The sequence below is a fragment of the Symsagittifera roscoffensis genome, chromosome 8 (assembly GCF_963678635.1).
Source record: "Symsagittifera roscoffensis chromosome 8, txSymRosc1.1, whole genome shotgun sequence".
Lineage (NCBI taxonomy): Eukaryota > Metazoa > Xenacoelomorpha > Acoela > Convolutidae > Symsagittifera > Symsagittifera roscoffensis.
Genome location: NC_087069.1, coordinates 4,775,672 through 4,802,778, shown reverse-complemented (window position 1 = coordinate 4,802,778; position 27,107 = coordinate 4,775,672). Strand labels below are relative to the sequence as shown.

General features: G+C 41.2%; 2 protein-coding genes across 2 annotated transcripts; both read right to left on the bottom strand.

The window, feature by feature from the left end:
- Positions 1-1,476: 1,476 nt before the first annotated feature.
- Positions 1,477-3,824, bottom strand: LOC134853429 (gametogenetin-binding protein 2-like). The gene has a single exon (XM_063869426.1). The coding sequence runs from the start codon at positions 3,757-3,759 to the stop codon at positions 1,477-1,479; it is 2,283 nt and encodes a 760-aa protein (XP_063725496.1). The 5' UTR covers positions 3,760-3,824.
- A 2,204-nt stretch (positions 3,825-6,028) lies between these two features.
- On the bottom strand, positions 6,029-10,977 carry LOC134853081 (large ribosomal subunit protein mL37-like). Its single transcript, XM_063869015.1, has 2 exons — positions 10,372-10,977; positions 6,029-6,692 (listed from the first exon to the last, which is right to left on the bottom strand). The coding sequence occupies exons 1-2, from the start codon at positions 10,947-10,949 to the stop codon at positions 6,041-6,043; spliced, it is 1,230 nt and encodes a 409-aa protein (XP_063725085.1). The 5' UTR covers positions 10,950-10,977; the 3' UTR covers positions 6,029-6,040.
- Positions 10,978-27,107: the final 16,130 nt, after the last annotated feature.

Here is a 27,107-nt window from a genome sequence, read left to right as displayed (position 1 = left end):
TTTGAGGCTTTTTCTGAAAAAAAAGGAAAAAAAATAATCACGACCTATATAAGAGTCTGACCTACGTCAATCAAACGAATCTCAATGCGTTCTAATAAAAAAGACTACAACAATTTAAGACGACAAAGATTTTTCAAAATTCCAAGGTGTGATCATATATTTCATGTACACCAAATTGAGCTATCACAGCATGCGATTTGCAAATGAACCATGCCGGTTGCGGTGCAAGAAGCACAGAAAAATCCGACCAATTTTTAAAACAAATTATGTTTTCTTTCTTTTGTTCAACTTGAGTTGCTTTCTGTGCTTGGCGAGAATTTTAATTGGTGAGAGTTTTAATTGACTCTGTTTCATTTAATAAAGAAAAATATTAATTTATTATTATTATTTTTTTAAATTAAAATTTTTAAACATTTTTCTTTCATTTTTTTAGATTAGTTTTACAAGCATTTCATTTATCCATATTTTATGCACGCAGGTCCAGCAATTGAAACTGAGAATAAACCGGTCGCGAACATTTCACAGGAACCTTCCATTATATATCAGCTAACTTGAACAGTTAAATTGCAAAAGTTAATGCGACATTTGAAAGCCATTATTCGCTGAATTTAAATAAAAGTCAATTCGTATCCTAAATAAAAAGTTCTTAAAAACCCCACAAGATGGTTCAATCATACATTGATAAATAAGTATCAATCAAATAAGTACGAAAAAGTAGTAACAGTACAAGATTTCAAACTTCAGAGGATATTTGCCGCAAAAACCTACCAATGTTACCAAGCGCCCGATTTTCATTCTGATTTCTCAAGGAACAAAAAAGTTAAAACAAAGTTAAATTAACCATTCATAATTGTTTTTTTTTCGCTAATATCTAAAAATAGGTCAATTTCAGCGCATCATTTCCGACTGATGAGTTTTCGATAAAATTAACCATCAAAAACTCATTCAATCGATTTGAAGATAACTTGAGCTTTGATCTTGTAAGCTAACTTGTTATTCTCAAACAGTTACGCCGAGATTTTACAGTTGTTATCTACAAAGTACGCCTATAGTTTACATTTTCGCTATTATTATCAAATATAAATTATTTTTCAAGGAACGGTAATTGGTGGTATACACGTTTGTTTCAGTTTGCGTTGGGGTTTTCGCTAATTACAAATTAGGGTACTACTTAATTCTGAAGCCTTTAATAACAAAACTAGAACTTTAACGGAACAATATAAAGTTTTGCTGCATTTTTGACGACAGTTGGTAAGCACTTAGCAACGAATTGGATGCTCATTAAGAAGCGATTTCAGATGCTTCTATGTCTAAATTGCGACATGGGTTCCCAAATTAAATTTCAAAATCGTTTCATGCATTCCAGGGGAAAGTTCAGGGCCCAAAATTAGAATAGTTTCCTACAGTTGGAGAATGATAACAAAATTGATTATATTTTGTGCTGCTTTTCCACGTTTGTTGTTGTTTTTTCCAGCGCTACAACACCAATCCGTTCGTTTTCAGTTTGCATTCAAATTCCGCTCGGATTTTTTCCCGAATGTTCTGTCGCTGCTTCATGTAATCCGTGTGTTTCAGTTTGAACTCGTCGATTTCATTTTGGGGTATTTGTTGCTCGTCATCTTTCGAATCCTTCTTAGTCGGTTTATTCTTGTTCTTCGCATTTTTCTTTTCGACCGACTTGTTAGAAATAGAGGTCAACTTGCTGTCATATTCGAGCAACGAAATCACTTTCTCCGTTTTGCGAGATATTTTCTTGTCCTTTGTTTCTGAATCTGAACATCGATTATCTTTCTGATTATCATTCACGATTATTGAAAGCTCTTTCACCGTTTTCGTTGATAAGTTTTGCATCGATTTTGCCATACTTGCCGAATCAGTTATGGAACATAATGTTTCCTCCACGCAGTGTTTTGATGTTTCAGGAGATGATTTGAATATTTCTGTTGATTTCTTGCACATACTTTCCAAAGAGTCATTTCTGCACAACTTCTGTTTCATATTTTTCTCACTTTTTCCACGACACTTTGTCAGGTTTACTCTTGTCGGCGACGAACTGTTAGTCGAGTTCGGTGAATTCGAAGACTCGGGACTACTCGAACACGAAATACCGCTGCTACTCGTGTTAATTTTGTCGCCTTTCCGCCGATTGAAGTTCCCGACCAAGGTCCTATTGTCATCATATCTTGGGCTGTTTCCACTTTCACTTGTCGAGTAACCCCCATCTGACAAATTTTGGGAACCCGGTGGGGACAGACTGTCCCTTCGTTTTTTCAGCTGATGTTTTTCTTGCTGCTCTTTTAGTAAACTATTTTCAGATTCGCAATTTTGACACCCTTCAACAGCACAGTCTTCATTAGTGACATCTGAGTTCTGTTCATACAATTGTTTCAGCTTTATCTTCCGGTTTCGTTTCTTTTCACGCTTTCGTTCCTTCTGTGCTGCTTGTTTTGCATCCAATTGGGCCAACTCTTTCAACGTTCTCTCAATCTGCATTTGACCTTCAATATCTTCCACTTCTCGCTCAAGTTGGGTTCTGAAGGTCGACCAAATCATGTGCGGCAACAATTCCACACAAGCTACAAAACCTGAGAACTTCATAACTACAGTTTGAACTCTTTTGTAGAGAAACATAGCAATGCACAGAACGGCTTCTTTCTGGGCGACGTCTAGAGTCCTCGCGTGACGTTCTTCATTCGGGTTACTCGTGTTGAGTTGATTTTTGAGTCGCTCCATCATTTCGGCGAGAACTCCTGTTTCTGGGGATACACACACAAACCGCTCTCCTGATGTCGTGCAGGATTCGATAGACAGGTACTGGTATGTTTCGGCGTTGAAGTCTTCAAGTTTGTTTCCATTCTCCCGCTCGAATAGTAACCTGAACGCATTTGATAGATGGTATTGACAGTCATCGCAGAACTTGTGTTTCTTTATATACATTTCTTGACTTTGCTTCAGTTCCGATTCAGATATGCGAAGTATCTCTTTCCTGCATTCAGGCGTCGTGTTTTCCCATAGGACGTTCCACTGAATCGGCGACTCCCGGTTACTCGCCAAATCATATCCAGACGAATGATATACACACCTGTGTTTTTTCTTGGGCAAACTGTCAATTATCTCTTTCACTCTAGCTTTCGCTATGCCTATGTGATAAAACATAACATCTGAGGTCAAATCACAATAGTTAAGCAGCATTTTGAACTTGGAGCAGCCAATTGATTCGAATCTTTCGAGATTCGAAAGCGAAGACTGTTTGAAGTTATCGAGTAATGCCTCGACACCTGTGCGACATCCAACGCAATAAATATCTTGACCTCCAATAGATAGAATATCCTTCGTATTCAAGTACAGACACCTTTGGAACTGATCAGAGGTCAAAATTGCGAACTTTTTCCTATCTTCGCATTCCATATCTGTTATCAATTTCTCTGGTATTTTTGTCGGCTGAATAATACACGAGGATATTGTACCTGTACTATTTTGGTGACCTGACCATTTCGCAGCGTTCTTCGTATGAGGGTGAGATTTTGTTGGTACCGATAATGGCTTTTGTTTTCGGGTATTCGGGTTATGTCTCAGAACCAGATGGTAATCATCCCCTACTGGAATATACACATGTGAATCTGAGATATTCCCAGGTGGCTCTCCCGTACATGAAGTGGTGCAGGTATTGTTGTTTGTTTGTTTACTCGGGAGTATGATGCAGTCTGTCTCTCCTTTGCACATGTGTTCGATTGTGAAGTTAGCACCATTTGTCAGCATTTTAAGCTCCCTTTCTGTTGTGGTCTTCTGTTTGCCAATTTAATGTGAATAAATTCCGACAGTTAAAATCTGAAATTAAACCCCCCATAAAGAAAAAAAATTCAAGCCGAGAATCTTTAAACCATAAATTTGCCTTGTTTTATGCATTCTGACTGCAAATTAATATATAATGAACTTTTAACTCTTTTTTCCGCCTTTTTATTTTGTTCTGCCTCTTAATTTACTCTATTTCTATCTCAAAATTTACCCAACTCTTTTCTATTAGTTGATTTGTTCATTCGGTCGCAACGTCACAATTTTTATCTTACAAACTTTGTTTGTTAACTGCCGCAGCTACTTGATTAGCGGGAAACGCCAATTAATGCGTACTATATCTTAGCACCCAAAATATTTGTTCCTTTTTTCTTTGTAAACACATATTACACGGAGGCGAAGCGGATCTGCTATACAACACAAAAATCCAGCAAAAATCACAAAAAGCTATACAAGAGTCTTCACTACGTTCATCGACTCTTTGACATCAAATCATGTCAAAAAAGAAAAACGCTGAAAAAAAAAATAAGTTGAAAATTTTCATATCAAGACATTTTTCATATCAAGACATAACAAGCAAGACATTTGAACATTAAATTAGCAACGGAAAAAAACTTACACAGAGGCCAAGCTGAGCTTCGCAAACACTATCTAGAACACGAAAAAAGCAGCTCTATAAAGTGCAATAGAAAAAAGTATAAATAAACTTCAAGTTAGTAAAAGCTCGGATACGTGTCGAATTCGATCTGCGATCAAGACATTATGAGTCTCGAGCACCAACCACTCAGCAACGGACACCTAATAAATCACAAATACTAGCCAAAAGTAAAGCAGAGAACAGATGCTACGAAATTGCAATTCTACAGATTGTGGTTATAGTAAAAAAAAAAAAGCAACCACAACCAAATTAAAAAAAACTTTGATGAACGCTTTTATTTGCGAGTTAGATTAGTTAAAAAGAAGATTCGTACTAACAATTGCAACTACAAGGACACTAGCTTGCAGCACAAGAAAATTTCAGTATGTGGCAACTGAGCCGAGAAATTTAAAACGCACAAACGCAAGTCTGAAACTTCAAACTTTGCAGGAAAATTTTTCTTTTAATTTCATACATACTGAAAAACCAGGTCCGCACAAGACTCAAACCCCAGACCTTAGGGTGCAGTTACCTTTAGGCCAAGTGAGAAGGAACCTGGAAGTTGATCAAGTTCAATAAAAGCGCTAGTTCAATTTCTTAAAGATTTGTAAGAATAATTGTTTACGAGAAAAAAAAGTCGTTCCCGAGTACAAGACACGCAAGTATAAGTTAACCAGTCAAATTCTAGGAATTATATTCTTGGATAAATAGTATATCTATCTATCTCTCTCCCCTCTCTCTCTCTCTCTCTCTCTCTCTCTCTCTCTTCTTTCTTTAATTAAGATTCAGTAAAACGAAAACAATTACTGATCGAAAACGAAAAGCAATCTTGATGCTGAAAAATTAAGAGTATTTGAATTCGGCTTCATGTCCGATCAAATGCACATTAAGAAGTCGAATTTTAACCACCAAGATTACAATGCAAGTTGATCATCAAGTGTTTAGAAAACTCTTTCTTTCGGAACAATTTCTCTGCTTTAGTTCGTTTCGATTTTGAGTCTTCTAAAACTCCATTGCATAATTGGGTTAACTTTCTAGCTTTTCAAACTTATTTGATGAAGTGACCTGCATGGCAATTTTCTAAACACGACGAAAGTATCAAGGAAAATTAGTATAATATTGGTGCAAAAAGCGTCTTGAAAAAATTTTTAATTTTGGTCTGGCATTTTAAGACCCGACCCTTTGAAAAAGATTGGCAGCCAGAACAGAGGGGAAAATGAACCGTAACCCATCCACGACACTCTACTGTATTGGGAATACTTTTAGCAAATTGTCCACGATAATTCAGTTCATCTAAAATTGTTTACTTAACCTTTCCAAGGGAAAATCTTCCCGGATAAAATCCATTTAAACGTTTCACTTAGCAATTTTTAATTCAAGAAACAGTCAGAAATGCTCTCGTTAAGTGTTTCAAGTAAAAACAACAATCGTAGCTATGCTTTGTGTCACAATAAGACACATCAAATTTTCAATATGACTTTCTCAAGCAAATGAGACTTATCTAATTGGGTAAAAGCTTTTCGCCCAGTGGACTTCCTCTCAAAAATACAGCCTCTAACCCTTCCCAAACCTGTTTTTTTTTCACACACAAAACACAAATAACTCAAAATGTCAATTTACATCATTAACTAAGCCATTCATAACATGTGCCATTAACGTCAAACCAGCCGATGCGTTATAGCCATCAACGAGCAAATCAAACTCCCTTCTCACCGATTTGTAAAAAGAAATATTAGGCTGAACCCAAATCATATTTTTCACGCCTTCGTCATCTCCAAATCGGGTAGTGTTTAATTGACAAGTCGCAAAATGAAGATCAAACCCTGTACTACCAACACACTGTGCCACAATAGGCGTTTCCAAATCTAACTCTTCTGAACCATACAGATGTCTGGCTTTCGTTAGAGCGTTTGAAAAAGCGATAAAACAAACCGCGTACTGCATTCTGTCGCTTTTTGCTGTGACTGCCGGTAAAAAGCTAGTATGAGGGAAGAATTCATCTTTCGACTCTTTGCTTGCGACGCCGAACGACTCGTAATCGTTGTACAAATCAGTAAATTTGAAATCCAAAAGCGGGTTTAGAGGATAGAAATCATCAAATTTGTAATTTTCTGTTGATTTCACTTCCTCTTTGTTGCTGATTAGAGGAAGACATTTCGAGGACATGAAATTTAGACAGTTATCTTGTCGTAGAAGAATCGAATTCATATTTCCTCTATCGTACATAGTTTGAATTGGTGAGTCAAACGAAGTGAACGTCCGACTAAAATAAACAGAGATCCATCCTTTAAAAATAATTAACTTGTAAAAATATGAGTTAACACCATTTTTTAGTTTCAAAAATGTCCTCACTATCCGGTCACTATCCTCCATAAGAATGACTCAAATATGAAAAAAAAACTATTGAGAGAATCACGGACACGGATAGCCAGTTGATGCGGCCAAAAGTATTGCCAAGAAAACAGATTTATGGAAAAATTCAACACACTTGCGATATATCACACCCACATAGCATTGCAATCTAGTGGATAGAAAATGAGACGGAAGCCACTAGGTAAAAAAAACTGCATCTCCAAAACTCGGTCTCAAAAGATGTTCCATTTGAGGAAAACGGGTCAAGAAACATAGTTGCCTGGAATATACATAAACTACTCGCATCTTTGCCCAGTTAAGATACGACACTGAAAAAGTCAAACTCCCTTGAGCCTTCAAGCAAGTTATGCTTTGGAAGAAGCCGACAAAAATTAAACTGACAAACGACAGTCTGGCTATTCATGTTTTCTCATAAAACACATAAACCAACATACAGCTGGAAAAACGTCAATGAACACAAGGAAACAGAAAAAAAACACTCGACTTTTCCAACTTCAAAGTGAACATTATTTAGGCTTAATTTCTTTGAATTTCAAGATCAACTTATGACACTTTTTTGATAAAAATCACTAAATTTGAAATAACTGGATCAATAGTTAAAACTTTTATTCAGGTGGAAAATCCACTTTCGAAATTACAAGTCAAACTTTCCGCTTCCGTTGTTGGATAATTTAGTTTGCCTTCAACTTATCTAAGGAAAATAACTACCTTAAAAACGAATCGAACCGCAAAAAAATTAAAGCGTGAGCAAAATTGAGGCTTTTTCATAAAACAAAACAATCAATTTTAATCGACGCTTAATGAAGAGTCTGGCAGAACTCGAACACCAGCCCTTCGGCTTCCCAGGCACGGTCGTTCTTCGCCGCCAGAAAAAATGCAAAGATATTGGAAGTTAATGAGGTTTCATGATATCCAAGGCACTTGATCTCGCAAGTGTAACAATGTCAGGTTCTTAGAAATTTATAAGGAAATCTGTTAACGGGGAAACAAGTCTTGCTCCCGATATCAGCTCTGTTGCTCTCGCAAGGGAAAAAATGAAGAACATTATTCAAATAACTTCAATAATGTAGTAGATTTAAAGTTGGGCAATCAACCTGAACCTCTCATCAAATTTCGCCCAGTTTTTCAGACAATGATTAAGATGGCGAGACAACATTCAGGCCAGTTTTTCTTGACACTGACAACTTTTTGATCACCAAGAGCCGACCAGCAGGTCTTCAATATGCTGTTTGGAAAAAACGGACCCTACGCCATAGTTCCATCCATGTCGTGGTCGTAACAAAAAGATTTGAAAAATGCAACAATGGACGAGAACAGATTATTTAAACTAACATTTACAAAGTCTAAGCCAAGGATAAGCATTTTCTGAGTGAAACAGATGCACATAACACTCGGACCACTAAAATTTGACCAAGAAAAAAAAAACAATTTGAAATGAAATCGTTACTGGCTACTGAAAAAGTTAATTCGCTTTAAGAAAAGTAAACACAAAGAGTCGAAGCGGAGCTTCGCACCACTATAGACACCACGCAAAATCAGCATTGAAGCTAGCATCAAAAAACCTCAGCCAAAAAATTAAAGAGCTTGTCTCAAAGATTATCAATTTGAGAAAAACACAAACAGCAACATAATTTCCGGTGCTTAATAAGTGTCGATAAACATTTATCGAACTGCAGCTAAGCCGACAAAAATTAAGTAAACACCCGTTGAGACGCAAATAATTTGCCCCCTGTCTATACAATAATCTACAAAGAGGCAAAGCGAGTACAGAAATCAAATACGAAACGAAAGCCAATAAGTCGAAAAAACAACACTTCCAGCAATTAAATTGCCAACGTTAAACAAAAATGCCGAAACAATTATCGAACGGCTAAAAGGACGATAAAACTTGAGTAAACTCCCATTGAGTCAAAAACAAAATATTATTAAATGAAAAATGTCGAGCGACTGAAAATCTAAGATAACCTTTGCTTTTACGTATTTCTGGATGAAGAGCGTGATAAATATGGCTTTCATCAAAGGACGCAAGATTGGGCTTAAATCTGATAAAAACATATGACGAACCCATTTAGGCCAAAAGGATCTTTTAATCGAAAAAAAACACCAAGACTGAGGTAAAAAAAATAGAAATCTCAGGAGTAAATCAAACACACTAGCAACTATAACAAAAAATTCTTACAGCACAAAAAATCTGCTAATTGTAAGCCAAGCCCTCAAAACGCATAGTTTTACAATAATCAGACAAACGATAGGCCGACAAACTTTTTGAAATTGAAAATCGGAGAAAAAAGTAGGTCTTGCCTGGATTCGAACCTAGGCCCTTTTCCGTCCAAGGCGTATTCGTTACCTCCAGACTATGTGTACCGGAGAGACAAAGAAATTCGTAACTGAACCCAAATTTTTCATTTCTAATTTTAACCATTTTATGAATAAAGTTGTTTTGGGGGAAAAACAGTCTAGTACCCGCTTGCAATACACTTGCTATCGCAAGTGTAATCAACCGAAACCATATAGTCTGAATAAAGCTTGAGGAAAAAACGAAAAAAAAAGAAATTGAACACTTGCAACTCAAAACAAATTGCTAAAACGCAAAGTCCGTGATGTGGCAACTGCGCCACAGACAGACACCCGTTAATTAATTTCTATGAGAAGCAATACATGCTATAAAAAAACAGGTCCTGGTCGGATTCGAGCCTAGGACGTCTGCTGTCCCAGTCTAGATAATTACCTCTAGTTTAAGCGTACAGGAGAGGCTGATGAACTTGAATTTTTTACACGTAGGCAGAGGTTAGCTTAGCACCACTGGAGACATCACAGAAACGGTTACATGTCAGTATTTAGACAGCCGCGTATTCATACTGGTCAGTATTTAGACAAATACTGTTTCAACCAATCAGAATCGAGACAGAGAAGAAATTTATAAATAATTATTATTTATTTTGGATTATTTATGTTTTTTCTCGATTCTGATTGGTTCATACAGTATTTGTCTAAATACTGACCAGTATGAATACGCGGCTGTCTAAATACTGGCTGCACTCCACAGAAACAAAGTATTGTAAGTCAGCAGGCATAAAATCTATGTGAAGCCACTGTTGAAAAAATGAGAAATTTTTGTAAGACCACAATTACATAAAACTAAAAAGTTTGTCTGCGTGACTGTTTATTTGAGAAAACCACGTCAAGAAACAAAATCAACAAGAGCAGGATACGATTTAAACATGGCCAACAAACAGTTGGAAAAGAGTCAGCGAAAACATTGAACAGAGACTTCTTTTTTGAAAACATCTTAACTTTCGGATTTCCAAGCTCTTTGAATTTCTTCAACACAAGTTTGATAAAATTTAAACCCAATTAACTACCAAATTTAACTACTATTAAAAAGAAAGCAAAAGTCAAACAGCAAACCCAAGAAAAACAGGAAAAAAACTCATGACGACCTCTTAAAGATACGATTAGGTTGGAAATCCTGTCTCATCTAAATTGCTTCGTGGACCTCTGATAACTTTAGGTTACAATTATCTTAAATGTGCCCACAGTGGGGATGTTAAAATATCGACAAAACTAACCAAGAAGCTTCAGCTGATATGACGCGAGAAAGATTCAATGCATTTTTCAACACAGATGTGAACATATTTCGCGTTAGTCTTTGTTCACCAGGATAATCCAGAAACATTTTTTTTGAGTACGGGTTCCACCTGTCGTCTGGATCGGCCGGCACTTTTATGCTCCTCTCGTATTCTTTACAATCAAAAACATAACACTCGCTTAAAAATTCTTTTATGTTGTTTCCTGTAGTTTCTCCAAGAAACTCCTCAGAGACTCTATTGACAACAGGCGAATAAGAACCACACATTATTTGACTTTTCAGTATCCACTCAAGTTGCTTCCATCCAATTGAGATCTTGGTATTGGCATCATAAACCCAGCGTTTAATGTTCTGCTCGTGCAATTCGTTTTGCAATGCACTGCGTGGATCTATAGGGGTTCCAGACGAACTTCGATGTGCATCTTCATTTTTATGCTTTTCAAGACGTAGATAAAACTCATAGTTAAGTATTGGATTTTCATGTTGCGCATTAGAGCACATATTTCTTTGTGAATATCTTGTAGTCGTATTAGTTACAAGTCGCCGCAAGCTTTTCATTTTTCTTAAACAAGAATGGATTGATCATTCAGACGCATCACAAGTATTTGATTTTTATCTTATGCTATTAGGAAATAAGAATTGCCCTAAAAAACACAAGGATGGGCGGGCTCTGTAATATTAACTAAAAAAAATCTAAGTTGATTCCAACTCAAATTTGGAGCTTTTTTTATCAACTCAAATTTTGTGTTTTAGTACTTGGCTAAAAAAAATAAAAAAACAGCAAAAACCGAAATATTGAAAACTAGAATTCGGAAGACAATGACTCTTTATACAAGAAAAAAATCTGTAGGACAATTAAATTGCTGAAGTAATGTGGTTTAATCCCTCGTCAATTTTTTTCTCTTACTCTTCTCAAATATTTGGGGGTAAGAAATTATGATGGTATCCGAAGTTACTACACTAATCCTTCATCATCTCGTCCAGTCAAAAAGAAACATTGGAATTTTCCAAAAAAATGGAAAAGTCAAGTTAAATTGAAGAAAAAATGAGTCAGAGGGTTGAGAATCAAGCCAATCATAAAAGCTCATTAAAATGACCCTGAAATGTAGTAAGCCGATGAACCGAAAAGCAGACGAATTTTTCTCGTTGCATTAAGCAACTCGTCCTTCATCATTTCAACCAGTAAAAACACCCTATAATTTCAAAAACCGCACAAGGTTGATACCTATGCATTATAGAAAAACGTACATGATTAAATGTAGTATAGTAAGAAATTATGAGTTGAGTATTTCTCCAAAATCCGAATTGGGAGAATTACATAATGTTGTAGATTTCCTTGACTTTGATTAGTTTTGTTGATAGTAAACGTTCCAATATTTTTCATAAATCGCTAGTTATAGATATTGGGCGGTAAATAAAATATAGAGATATATCTCCACAGACTTCAAAACTGGGGGAACACTTGCATATTTCTAGTGATTTGTGAAAGTTCAAGTGATTTCTGAGTTGCGTTCATCAAAAACAGTGCTTAAGTGTGGGCAATGATCATTTTCCCCTCTAAAATAGCCGATCCAGGTATTGAGCGAAGATCCAATGATTTGATCCTAAGAAAAATTTTAATTACTTTTTCTGATACAATATGGAAACAGTTGTAACAGTCGCCTACTTCGGTCACATATGAGGCTTAAGAAAAATAGGCCCTATAACCATTGGCTCAAGAGTCAGGGACACTATCTCTTGTGTTTTTCTACCTCAAGAACGGTCGGAGCCAATTCGGTTCGCTTGCGACATGAGACTAGAACCCGTTACAGCTTAAAGGCTACTACCAAAATATCCCCCCACTCTAGAAAATAAGAACGTCCCCATACTTAGGTCTCAAGATACCCAAAATACACGAACGCCGTTAAAAACAGGGTCGGAACAATCCGTTAAGTTACTTTTTATTGGACAGTGTGTGACATTCGACCAGAATGGCCAAAATGCAGTCTCTGCGGAATTCGGTATTTTAGCAGCAAGCCTTCCGAATTGGTGATTTAGAACGGATAAGGACGTTGTTTGAACGATTAGCCAAACGGTGAAGGCTAGAAGATTCTGGAATTCTAATTTTTAAAAATTCGAATTATGACGTCATATTTCTGAGAAACGTCAGAAACGGCCATTTTTAGCTGAAAGAGCAAGAAAAAACAGAACAACTTTTATCTGCGATTACGAACAGTACGAAATCGAGACTAAAAAACTACAACGAACTGCCGAACAGCAGAGGACGTTCCGAGTTGCAACTATTGTGCTGTTACAATAGTTGCAAGGCCGTTGCGAGCAACGGTGAAGGGTAAAACCCAGCCTTCCGAGTTATTGTGAACTGGATATTAAGAAGCTTGATTCACCGGATTCAAGAATCCGGAAGGGTCTCGGGACGTGGACTTTTATGAACTTATATTGAATTTTAGCATCCGTCATGTCCTGACTTGAATTTAATTAAGATCTTAATTCGTTTTGACAAGAATGAGGAGCTAGAAGTAGGGGGGAAAGGGTTGATCCATCTTCGATGGAGATGATGATTTTTATCTGCTGAACAAAAACAATAGTAATATAATAAGTAGTAGCCCTGTTTTTAGGAGTGACCTCGTGGTCTGGGGATACTGAGACCCAGCCATGAGCTCACTATTTTTGCATGTAATTCAGTTAATTTGAGCGTTCTGGTCGAAGCCGGAGAACAGTAACGTTTTTGTCAGCCTGATGTAAGAAAGACCACCGAAAAGTACTGGCTTGGTAGAGACGGTGAAAAACATGCAAAGCTCTGTTTAGACGCTAGCCAGTCGTCTTAAGACTTAGTTTTGTTATCCGTCGATATGTATCTTCCGGGCGAATGTTACATGTATGTTTTTATGGCGCTCCTGGGTGTTATTCTTTTTTAACATCATGACCGGCAGAACCGTTAACGAGCATTCCGCGCCGAGCGGATGCTCACATTAACGCCCTTATTAGGCCTAAACCGCCGGGGCGGAAGGGTAGTTCGGAACGCGGAAGCCTTCCGGATTGCCGTGAATAGTTTTTTAACCTAGTTAAGACCGAAAATTCACGAACCAGGAAGGGTGGGGGGAATCGCGAACCCCTCATCCCCTGAGTGGTTTGTGACCAAAAACACTTAAAGATATAAGCAAAACCAAACAAAAAATAGTATAGTATCCAAGAAAAACAAAAAACATAAAAAATAACCGAAAAAACCAAAAACAGTAAAAAAGTAAAAAATCAGTAGAAATCATCCCCCCAGACAAGATGTGATTCAACCCCCCCGTTTGTTGTTGATAGATATATTGTTGTTACAGGCATTTATATCAGTCAGGATCGTTAAGATCATTTTTGTAGCCCGTTTGTGGGGCTTGTACTGTAGGGTTATTTGAGCATTTAAGCACGTTAATGATAAATTGCGCCCAATCCGGAAGGGTCAGCTGATTTGCGCTCAATTCGGAAGGGTCCGGGGTGAAGACCGATCCGGCAAGCAGTACAGGGAACAACAGGAAGAGGCTCAACGACAACTACAATCGACTGTTGGGTATCGTTAACAAGTTTTGTATCCCTTTTGGTACAAAAAGTAGGATAGCAATCTGTGGGGGGCTCGACAGTGCTGCACTGTAGTGACCCTTCACCGAACTGCGAATATCCGAGTTAAGCACCTTAATTCGGAGATTAAACAAACCCGGAGGGGTATAGTATTCCTAATATTATTACTTATATAGCCTATATTAATAGTCTTATATCGATTTTCAGACAAAAACAACGAGAACTGACCGGTTTTTAGGGTCAAAATTGCGATATTTTGATCCCCCCACAAGTCGCGATTTTTGAGATATCGATATTTTTTGAAACGGAAAAAAGCGCTAAGTTAGTGTGTTACATCGTAACTGCACTACTGTAACAAGTAGAACCGGTTAACTTTAGTTCGGAAGTGGTTGGAACTAGTTTGGTACCAAAAACCAAATTTTCCCAATTTTTGATAGTAAGAAACACTAAAAATTTAGAAAATTTTTTGAAATTTTTGAGGTAGGACAGTAAAAATAGTTGTTCGGACAACGTCCACTAGTGAATCTACAAGTCTTAAAATCCGCTACCCGAAAGCCTTCCGGGTTGCAGAGAAATCGAACATAACGTGTTTGATTTAGTGGATTCATCAATCCGGAGGGGTCCAAGTAGCATAGTTTTTCGCAAAATTTTTCTACAATAGCGTTTTAGATCGGGTCTTTTGCATTGAACTAGAAGAGTATAGGCCTTCTGAGCTCGGATCAATAATTTTTAGGTCGAAAGGACCAGATTTGCGGAAAAAGTTAGGCGGAACCTATAAGAGAGAAAATTTTTTGAATTTGGAAAAAAGACGTTTTGGTTAATAACTTTGGAACTACAGAGCATATCGAGTTGATCTTGGTACCAATAGATCAGAAATTAGCTGAGCTTACTAATAGGATCAGAAATTTTTTGGAAAAGCGAGAGAGAAAATTTTTTGAGATTGTTTTTAGCAAATTACACAAATCCGGAGGGGTACACCCTTCACGTTTTACAAATTTTTCTGAAAAGCCCTGATACCCTTACCAAAAGGTAATAGCGGTTGAGTAAAGTAACTTTAGGCCATTCTAGACGTAGAGGGAGGGCTAAAGTCACCGCAAAAGCTTAACCGAGCCAAAGTTAGGCCAGTGACAAGACCCTTCACCGTTAGTGTGAATTGTCAAATAAGAGGCTTAACTTCAATCCGGAGGGGTCTAGGAAAGGACCCTATACCCTTCCCAGTTAATTAAAACAGCATAATTGCATCGGAGAACGTATTCGGAGGGGTATAGGTTGAAAAAAGGAAATCTCCTAAAAGCTACTTTTACAAAATCGGAGGGCTCCCAATCCGGAGGGGTCGAAGTTTTTTCAAGAGGGATCCAATTCCGGAGGGGTCTAGATTCTGACAAATCCGGAAGGGTCCTATTTGTGCCAATCCGGAGGGGTATTATTTTATTAAGGACTTAGGTGAACGAAAGAAAGACTAAAAAGTGAGAAGTATTAAGTTATTAATACACAGGCTAGGTATCAGTGACTGCGCTGGTAACTTGCCTTTCGATAAGAACAAGACTAATACAAAACAAGTCCAAACTCGGATATTCGCGACACTAAGTCTAAATTAAAGAGAACGTGGTTCATTGGTGTGGATTGGACATAATACGTTTTTGGGAAAAGTGACTGCCCTGAGGACTTTAGTAGGTCTAGCTCGGGCAGTCCGAAGGCAGATAGGTAACACAATACTCGGTGGGTGCAATAGACGCCCACTTGAGAAAATAACTGCCTTCAAAGTTTTGTCTGTTTGGTGCAGCACCAAGCAGGGAAAGCTTTTTCTTTAAAAGACAGGTTCGACTATTGTACTGCGACCAATTAAGAGTACAAGACACATACGTTTTTTTTATATATACATTCATATTGTGTCAATATATATTTTTTTTGTTTTTTGATTTTAAATCAACCTAAACTGTGCTTGATTGGGTAGTGAGTACACTATCTTTTAAATTGACTGATAACATCATATTGTGCTAATTTCCAGATCTTTGGACCGATAATCGGCCATTGTGAATAAATTTTATACAAACTGTACTCTGACAACATACAGGGATTCGTGGTCACTATTTAATAGAATCTGGTGAAATTTATTGTGTTGTGTCATTATTATTGTTAATAAAACTATAAGGTCTCTAGCAATTGAGTCAAGAGTAGGCATAGGAAAGTGACAAATAAAGAATGAGTTTAGACAAGTCAAGGATACCAAAACGAGGTAATAGCTCTAGGAAATTCATACCTGAAAAGCAAAGAAGAACGATGACCGATCCTTTTGTGGATTGGATCAAGCGAACCCGGTCCGATAAAGAGGGGACGGTTTCAGGCAGAATGGTTGAAACGAGAAGTCAAAAGACCTCAGAAGAGCGAAGAGAACTGTTAGAAGTGGAGGTCAATACGGACCATACCATGAACGACAACCAGGGAGTAAATGGACTGGAAGGGAGAGGCAGAAGGCTGGCGAGTGAGTCTACTCCGGTAGAACAAGGCCATGATTTCGCCACTTCCACCGGGACATTGGATCGCGAGGAGATGTCGGAACTGTCCGACATCTCAACTGAAGTAACGGCGACTAGAAGATCTCCGACAGACAACACTATGATGGCAGGCGGAATGGGGAAACAAACAACGTCATCATCATTCTCAGAAAGAATGAAGAACACCTTCGGAAATATCTTTCCATTCAGCATGGGAGGAGGAGCAGGAAACGATGGGGAGTCCCAGGAGGAAGAGGATGAAGAGGAGCAAGGGGACTTTGGATCTCAAGTCAGCCTCAATAGTTCGATCCATGAGAGTGTGACACACGTCGGAAGAGAGACTAGAACTATGGATAAATTTGGTGTAGTGACGACGATAAGCAAAGAGGCAAACACACCAGGCCAGTCAAAAGACTTCGCGATTAGGACAAGTTCAGAGCCACAAACTGGAGAGAGTAGAACCGGAGGGCTAGGCAACGCGTTAGCGGATCCTGAAATAGATAATGATAAAACGTCAAGACAGAGAGTCAAGGCCCGGATCTCTACCAGCACGAAGCTACCTGGGACCGACAGAGTTACACCACCACATGTGACGCCACTCATGGATAACGGGGCGGCACTAGAGGAAGCCTTAAACAACATAGTGGGCAGTTTAGGAGAACAAAATGAACAGATGTCGATAAGGATGAGTGAACTGGAAAGAGCAGTTCACATTGAAAGAGAAAGTCTGCGGGAAGAAATAAACCGCAACAGACAAGAAGTTGACAGAAGCGAAAAACGCTTGAAAGAAAGAACAGACGAACATATGACGAGGAACTTGTCGCGAATGACAAGAGAGGCGGAACAGAGGGAGTTACGCTTAAGAGCCGACATGGAGAAGTTAAGAATTCAGCAAGAGCAGTCTCTTGGGTCTCTTGACACAAAGATAGACGCGATGATGGAGAGGCGAACGCAGGCTATCATGGATAGGTTGGACGGGCTACTAAGCAGCAAGAGTGGACCAAAAGAAGGAGAGCCGAACTCGGGAGGTCCCAGCAGGGAACCGAGGGTGAACTTCAATGAACATCAAAGGAGGAAGACAAATGGATCCACTAGAGGCAGGGGCAGTTCATCAGGCTATGCCACAAGAGGTAATACAGCATGGGGCCCGAACAGTAGAGCAAGTTCAACGGGGAACAGACAAACCTCGAACGAACGACCAACGCAAAGCACACATGCGACCGGGAGAAGCGATTCTGGCAACATGGGGCATACAAGCCCGAGGAGGAGTCACATGGGCCAAGCGGGAAACGCTCATGGTGATTCGGATTGTAGGGATGTACCGCACACAGAGCCTTCGACAAGGTGTGAGGACACTCAGGCGGGACACTCAAGGGATGCTACGGCAATGGCCACAGCATTTGAACCCCTGAACAGGTCTTTGGAGACATTCCTGACGAGGTTATCTAGAACCAATGAACGCAGTGAAAAGTCCAGAAGAGTCTTTAAGAAACCAAGATGCTACAAAGACGAATCTGATGGCTGTATTGATACCTGGATAGAGGTAATGAAGCTGCATTTCGAGGAAGAAGACTTGTCTGAGAGACAGGAATGCAGCGCGCTCACCAGCAACTTAGAAGGGACAGCCCTGAACTGTGTCATGGCCAAGAAACAGTATCAACGTGACACTGCTGAAAAAATCTTCGAAATCTTATTGAACCGTTTCGGATCAGGGGTGCAGGGGCACCAGGCGATGATGCGCTTCGAGAAACGGAGGCAGCGGGAAGATGAAACTATAGACAAGTTTCTCGATGATTTGGAAATGCTGAGAAGACGCAGCCAACCGGATGAGTCAAATCGAAGGATGAACCTGGTCGTAGCCTCAAAATTCATCGATGGTGTGAAAAACGATGAACTTCGTACGATGCTAGCAACGCATTACACACCACTATCAACTAATGCGCCAACACCGGAGGAGTTGAGACTCAAATCGAAAGAGTATCTATTGCTGAAACCTCCTTCGAGATCTGGATATTACAAGAACAATTATGGCAATTTTAACAACGGACCAGCGAACCAAGGGAACAATTGGTACAAACCGAGGGACGATATGGACAAGAGACGCTCTTGTGCTAATTGTAGTTCAACAGACCATCATGTGTCAGCATGCCCAGCTTATAAACAAGGCATGAAAGCAATAGGCTTTAGCCTCGAGGACGAAGATGCGTCAGAGTTGGAACATGAGGATTTCATGAGAGGAGTAATTGCAAAATTCGGCCCGAGGTGTTTCTTTTGCAACTTGGAAGGTCATTTTAAATCAGACTGTCCACAATTCTGGGATGCAGTGGCAGACATCAAGCATCCAAGGCATGAAGAAGCTTTATCAGGAGTGAAAGCGAGCAAGGCTCGACTTTTAAACGAAGCAGAGGCACGCAGGAAGGACAAACCTCAAGAGCTGGCGGCAAAGAAAATGCAAGCGGTAACAGGAGAAGCATGTGAACCGGAACCAGCAACTGCGGCCGATGACTTCAAGATCAATTACAAGGCAGCCGCAAAGGATGCTCTAAATAGAGTACAACAGGAACTGGTGACGAAAGAAATCGAACAAAAAGTGAAACTTGAACTGGAAAATGAAAAGCATCAGGAGCAACTGAATACCTTCGAAGCAACGGAGTTCGAGGAGACGAAAACACCAAGCAGTTTAGATATGAAACTTAAAGTGATCTCCGGTAAGAGGTTCGGCATGGCGCCGCAAGGAAAGAAGATACAGTCGATAATCTCAGTGGCTGGACACCAGGTAATAAGAAATTTGAGTGAACCATCAGAGTTCACTTTAATGCATTTGGACACATATGCAGATTATCTGAGGCAGGTGGAGCCACGCACTGAGTCGAGAGCTGTGCGAGCACTACTAACGACGGGTGGCCCTCGCATGAAGAAACTTCATGGACGCTACTTGGAGGTCTATGGGCCGTATCAAATAATGCTGAACGTGGATGGAATCAGCATCTACACCAGGACTTACATAACAACAGATGATGACCAAATGGGGCAGATCTATTTGGGTGAAGAGGAACTCAAAGTCCGCAGGATAGGCCATGACGCCATGATGGAACAAGACGCGGTACATATTGGATATGAAGCAGATGTGACAGCACACCTGCTTGACACCAACGGAACAAAAATCGGAGTCACAGGGCTTCTGGACACAGGCGCGGTGGTGAGCGTGATGCCGATAAAAACCTGGGAGAGAATGGGCTTCACGCGGGAAGATCTGATTCCTACGAATCTCCGACTAGCCGCTGCAAATCGAGGAGCTATCTACGTAGCCGGAAGAACACCGGTGACGGTCCTTCACATGGGAGGACGGAACCTTTGGATGAGCTTCCTGGTGGTAGAGAATCTGGACGACGCCGACCAATTCATCTTGGGCAGAGATTTTGTCAGGAACTTTGACGTGATGATTGACCTAAACAACGGTCTAATACGGATTAGAAACCCGGACCGAAAGTATGTTAAGAGACCAATTAATAGGATAATAACAGATGAAAATAAGGTACCAGTTTTTTTGGATAGAAAAGTAAAGTTACAACCAGGACAAGCTGTAGTAGCAATTTTTAGAATGAGAAATTTAAATTCGTTAAGTGATAGCAAACATGTTTGCTTAGTACCGAATCCAAATAGTCAGAGTTCGGTGATTTTAGGCCGGAGCTTCTCGGTAACGCGAAACGGACTGTGTGTCAGTGTGTTGTTGAACACACTGGACACCACGGTTTCAATCCAGCGTGGAAAGAAGCTTGGTTACGCATTGCCGATGAGGACCGACTATGAAGAGACACAAAACTTGAAGAAATATAGTGTGAAAGACTGTCCTTATCATGCCAATAAAGATAAAATTTTAAAGAGGATTGATGAATTAAAATCTATTCGTAAATTGTTTTCAATGAAATCCGAAACGGACGACGGCTTATCAAGCTGCTCGAATTTTCCGGAACGCCCCTCGTCATATGAACTAGATTCTGACAAACCGGTTTTGCCAGAAATAGAACATTTAAAAGGAAAAATAGGTGAGGGAGATTTTGAAAAATTGCGGGACCTCCTAGATCGGAACGCCGAAGTATTTTCAAAACATAAGGCGGACATCGGTTGCTGTAATTTCGTCGAACACGAAATCGAACTAGAAGAGGGTGCCGTTCCCCATAGGGAAGGCGCAAGGCGAATGACGCCACATAAATCGGAAGCGTGCCGAGCGGAAATAGAAATGTTGCTTGAATACGACATGATAGAACCCTCGAAATCACCATGGGCTTGCGGAGTAGTAATGGCGAAAAAGAAAGGGGGGCAGCTTAGATTTTGTTGCGACTTTCGTTACTTGAACGCGGTAACGATTAAAGATGCGTACCCGATACCGCGAATAGACGAGAGCCTATCCAAACTTGGTGATGCAAAGTTCTTCACCACATTGGACTTGGGTTCTGCCTTCTGGCAGGTTCCTCTGCGAAAGAAGGACAGGGAGAAAACAGGATTCGCGTGCGAATTGGGGTTGTACCAGTGGAAGAGGATGCCCTTCGGCTTGTGCAATGCAACAGCAACCTTTCAAAGGCTGATGGCTCAGGCTTTGACAGGAGTGACCAAAAAGTACGGGAATCTCTTGATGTGCTACGTGGACGACGTAGTCATAGCGACACCAACCCTGGAGGATCACATTGATCGACTCGATGAGGTCTTCGGATGTATGAAAAGAGCAGGCTTGAAATGCAAACCATCGAAATGTGAAATCCTTAGGGATTCGATCAAGTACCTGGGAAGAATGGTGGACCGGCATGGTGTGAGGCCAGATCCAGAAGCAGTAGAGGCTGTGCTGACATGGAAAACTCCTAGAACGGACACACAGCTCATGAGCTTCCTAGGGTTTGCCAATTACTACCGAGAATTCATTAAGGGATATGCGGACAAAGTGTATCCGATGCAGAAGCTGATGCGCAACAAAGGGAAGAAGTTCGAATGGAACGATGAAGCACAAGTTGCTTTCGAGAACATAAAGCGGGAACTGTGCGAAGCGCCAGTGCTAGGCATGCCTACAGAAAAGGGCATGTATGTTCTTGACACAGACGCATCGGTGGTGGCCATCTCAGGAATATTGCATCAAGAGCAAGAATGGAACGGAAGAACAGTCCTCCGTCCCATTGCATACGGCAGCAAGGTCTTGAGTGACACAGAGATGAAATATGGCGCACCGAAAGCAGAAATGTTTGCAGTAGTCACCTTCGTGGAAAAGTACCGTGCATACTTGGGGAGCGCTCCCTTCAAGTTACGCGTGGACAACAGAGCGTTATCCTGGTTGAAGACCTACTCGATGGATCAGAGTTATATTGGTAGATGGATAGTCAGATTGGACGGCTACCATATGATAATCGAACATAGGATGCGTGATAAACATCAGAATGCTGACAGTCTCAGCAAGAAAACTGAGTTCTATGAAAGATTGGAGCAGAAGCAGGCCAATCAGGCGGAAGTAAAGGAGGGATTCTCGTTTCTGGACAAAGAAACTTATGAAGCGCTTCCCTTAACGAGATGGTTGGATAAGTCTGGACATCCAATTCCAGGGCATCCTGAGTTACCTGTAGAGAAAGCAGCTGAGATAAAGATCCTGTCCAAGGAGGATCCAGTCCCCTTAGGTTTGTTGCTGCGCTCGAACCTGGTCCAGCAAGAACTCTCTCGCATGAATATAAACAGCCTCTCATTATTGGATAAAACGGTGCAAGTCACTCCACAAGTAATGCGGATGCTGGGTGGATTGTTAGAAAGAGAAGTGACCAGAGATGACCCCGAGTGGACAGCAGCAGTGGCATCGCTAACAGTCAGTAAGAAAGTGAAGATCATGCCGTCCAGACAACAGCACGAAGAGAACAAGAGGGATTGTAGGACAATAGTTCAGCAACTAGTATCCTCAATACCCCAAAAGATTTTAACCAGTACTTCTTACGGACGGAAAGAACAGGGGAGCAGCAAGCGAAAGAAAACCGTCACCTTTGTAGACCGGGAAAAAGAGGGTGAAGAGGTAGAACAAAATCGGCTGCAAGACTATTTGTCCGGGGAGAAGGATGAGGAGAAAAACCAGCAATCACAAGATCAACACCCGGGACAAGTGAATTTGTCCGGGGAGTCCGAGATAGACGAGAAAATTCCTGATGAGAAACAGGACCTAGAGAACAAAGTTTTGTACGGGGAGTTCAGATGGATGCGAAGGAAATACGGACATGATCTGAAGGAGCGTACAGACTCCAGCACAACACCTTCGACGGATGATAAGACAGAAAGCTCGAGAATGAACACCTATTCAGACAGGGATTCGACCTCGGGATCAGAACTGTCAGAACTGGCGATACACACGCTACTAGTGGAAACTGGGGCGAGAAACCTGGACAGAGAGGTGTACCAGGATCCTGACAGTGATCGCTACCTAATATCAAGCGAAAGAGTCTTTGACAACGCAGCGGATGACTTAGAAACGATAGCGGTATCGAAACGTTCGATAAGCCTGTTGCCGCAGAAAGAGGTAGTCAGGACTGATCTTCAGCCGTTTCAACAAGAAACACAACCGTTGGCGAAGATTTGGTGCGTTAAGATGGAAGAAGACACACATCAGCCCAACGAGCTGAACAGTCAGATGAGAGTCATGAAGACGTACTTGAAGGCGAGATACAGACTCTCGGACCTTCTAAGGGCGCAGAGAAATGATCGCATGACAAGCAACCTAAAAAGGTGGATAGAAAACGGTGCACCTGACAAAGGTGACCTGGAAGAAGACAGCTATAGGATCCTGAGACAATACTTCATGCAGAAGGAGGGGAGATTATATCTGAACAAGGACGGGATCGTGGCTTGAAGGAGAAGAGAAGAAGACAAGGTCTTATACAAATATAACGCGATAGTGTTGCCGCAACTCTATCAGACAGAACTATTATTCAGGTCGCATGATCAGATGGGCCATCAAGGGATCGACAAAGTGTATCAGAGGATCCTGAAGCGCTTTGAGTGGCCTGGGATGAAAAAGGCATGCGAGAAATGGGTGACAGCATGTCTGTCATGCCAACAGGTCAAGGATCCTAGGAAGTTGCGATTTCCTTTACAATCAATTGAGTCGTCTGAATTCAACGAGGTGGTGCAGATAGATCACCAGAAGATATGCATGACAGACAGCGGTTACAACCAAGTCTTGGTCATGATAGATCACTTCACGAAGTATGCAGAGGCCGTGCCCTGCATAACTGCCTCGGCGGAAGAGACATGCGACCACCTGATCAATACGTGGATAGCAAGACACGGATGTCCAATGACGTTTCAATCGGACAATGGAACGGCTTTCGTAGGCGAGCTTACGAAAGAGCTTATGAGACGGTCACAAGTCGCTCAGGCTCACTCCACGACATACCACCCTCAGACGAATGGCTTAGTGGAAAGACAGAATAGGACGTTAGTGTCGATGCTGAGAGTATATTGTTCCAGGTACATGACCGATTGGGACAGATACCTTCCACAGGTGATGGGAGCTTATAATAGCACGCAACACTCCACCACTGGAGTCAGTCCACACATGATGCTGACGGGACACGAGAAGTCTTTACCCTTGACATTCTTCTACCCAGAGTATGAGGGAAAGAAAACATCCCCACAGGTCTACGTGAGGGACGTGATCAGACGCCAACAGGAGTTGAACGACTTGTGTAGACGAAACACTCAGCAGGCACAGGCAAGGCAGAGGAAAAGATTCGACAAGAAAGCAGCTGGTGCAAAGGCTTACTCGGTGGGAGACTACGTATGGGTATTTCAGAACGTTATACCACCGAAAGGGACAAAAAAGCTTCTGAAGAAGTGGAGGGGACCCTTCATGATTACAGAGGTGCACCAAGAGGGACGCTTTTATAGACTGAGTACTGGCCGAGCCGCCCACTACGAGAACATCAAGCCACACAATCCATCGACAGAAGACTGGTGTATACCTGCAGACATGGAAGAAGGGGATTATCTAATGATGGATCCTGCTTGTGAGGTCAATGAAAAAGGCACCAGGGAGAAGAACGATGGAAACGAAGTCGTAGAGGAAGGTACGGATACACCATTGGACCTGGATCCAAACGAACAGATCGAAGCGGACGATGAAACCTTGCCCTACGCAGAGGAAGATTGGCAGGATTCCGAACAGACAGAGGTTCCCAAGAACATGGAACCAGATCTTCCGTTCACGATGCAGACTCGTCAGAAAGACGGGACGAGACTAAGAAAGAAATACAATCCTTACGGTGATGACTTTGTAGTGGATAGGATAGATCTAAAGAAAATAGTGGAGGAAGTAGTGGGTTTAGAGGAAATAACAGTGTCACAGGACATTGACATAGTCGATGATCACAACGATGAGTGGGTTGACGACTGGTCGAAACCCGAGGTGGAGTTCGACGATGAGCAACAGCAGTCAAATGAACAAGACCTGACGAACCTGCGTGTCTTAGAGTGGCTGAACGAAATGACATCAGACCCTGAAAAGACCAGCGTTACGATTCAAGACGTAGATCGCGAAAGCGCGAAATACATTAAGACCGAACGAGATGATCCTTCCTGGGCTGCCCAGGAAGGACAACTTCTCATTCCAGCTTCTAATCTTGACTTAATACCCGGTATGCGATCGACGGGGACGCCGATGGATATTTTTGTCCGGGGAGTGGGGGTAGGACTTACCCACACTGAAAACTTGATAATAAAAAAATTGAGAATAGCAAGAGAAACAGGAAACTTAGAAGCAGAAACAGGTGAAGAACCTAAGAAACCTGACATGGGCAGGGTAGTTGAGTCATATTTTAATTTACCAAATGAATATTCTAGTAACATAATACTAACAGACAGTGATTTCATACTCACAAACAGAACATGTGCGGTAGCTATCACCGCAGACATGAGTTTTAGGACGGCGCTAGCGGCAGATTTTAAGAGGGAATATAAAAACGTGGAATTCCTTTGGAAGCAAAGACCAGGGATAGGGGGCGTAGCAGCCTTACCCCCGGCGGTGTCGCAAATACCGGGAAAGTACTTATGCTTCCTGGTAACGAGGGCGACAGAGAAGCAACACGTGGACCCAAAAAATCTAGTCTTGTCTTTGACGAGGCTGAGGGACTTCCTTGTGGAAATGGACGTGAAGGAGCTTTCGCTTCCAGTGTACGATCCAAATAGAGGAAGACTGCATCCTCGGGAATTGTACGCGCTTGTACACGTGATATTCTCTGATACGAACATACAAGTATATCTACATAAGAAATATTACTTAAGTATAGGCTGAATGATGTGCGAGAGGGTGTTAGGCCAAAGGACCAAGTTGCATGTAATATGTGATATGTGTGTTATGTTAGGTTATGTTATGTGTTAGGTTATTAAGATCATGGGTAAGTAGGGGTTAGTGACCATGAACAACTAGATGACGATCTTGGGAATAGATCCAAAGTTTGGATTGTCCAATCTTAGGTCGAATTCCAAAATTTTAGAAACCAATTGATTTTAATAAATTTTAGGATAAATATCTTTTTATCTGAACTGTCTTTAAGCAGATTTTAACGATGTATGTTAAGGTGAAATTGACAAGTGTGACATTCGTGATTTCTTTTCTAGATCCTGATTGATCATTTAATTGCTCACTTGAGTCAAAACTTGAAATCGAAATCAAATTAAATTTGGAGAAGAACAGTATGGATAATTTCAACCTGGATGAATTGATGGACCTGGCAGAGGCATATGTAGGACCGATGGTAGATGCGATCTATCGTCGGCTGATCGAACGAGACTTCGCTCTGGAGGACCCAGAGGTGGTCATGTTGCTGACCGCCCTGATTAACATCTTGGGGCACGACAACCGTGGGGACCGCCCCACGGAAGTCCTGTTGATGGCAGCATATGGAGAAAGAGGAGTACTAGACCGCCCGAACATGAGAGTGATGAGGTGGAGAAACGGGGCTCTCTCAGGGAGTGACTTGGCGAATGAGCCTGGGTTGGGAAGTTCTAGGACTTACCAACCAGGTGAGATGCCAATGCCCTCCAAGCCCAAACCTGGGCTGACGAGAATGCATCAGGAGATGAACAGTGAGGCGACCTCGTCTGGTTCACCACTGAGAGTAGCTGTGCCACCAAAAGGGGCGAGAGTAACACAGAAGGTTCAGACGAACCAAACCATACAAGATCTGGACGAGATGAACGATCAGTTGAGAAGTACGAAGAAGGAGTTAGACGATATGACGAAGACCATGCTGGCGATGGAGGAAGACCGGGACATGTGGAGAAAGTTGTTTGAAGACTGCAACAAAAAGCAGGGTCAAGAGATCGAACGCTTAAGGCAGGAATACAAAGAGCGATCGGAGCAGGTGGCATTGACGACGTCCATTGAGAAAGTGATACCTGCAAGGGATATTCCTCGTGGGCAGTCCCCGATGGAGCTCTTGACACCTCGAGAAATGAGTCAAACAACGGAGACACGGCTTCCAGCAGAGACGAACCGAGTAACAATCCCGGATCCTAGTGACACCTTGGGTGATCCCGTCGTAGAACAGACAGTGAGAAAACTGATAGAGACCGCTGGACGATTGGTCGCTAACAAGAATGCACCAGGTTCCGGGGTGACTGCACCCTATGGAACGATTGA

Bases quoted from the DNA above. Each gene is read 5' to 3' on its own strand.
- LOC134853429 (XM_063869426.1), bottom strand. From the start codon at position 3,759: ATGCTGACAAATGGTGCTAACTTCACAATCGAACACATGTGCAAAGGA.
- LOC134853081 (XM_063869015.1), bottom strand. From the start codon at position 10,949: ATGAAAAGCTTGCGGCGACTTGTAACTAATACGACTACAAGATATTCA. The intron at 6,693-10,371 runs GTTAGTTTTGTC...TGTTTATTTTAG, and splicing joins ATATCAGCTGAAGCTTCTTG to TCGGACGTTCACTTCGTTTG.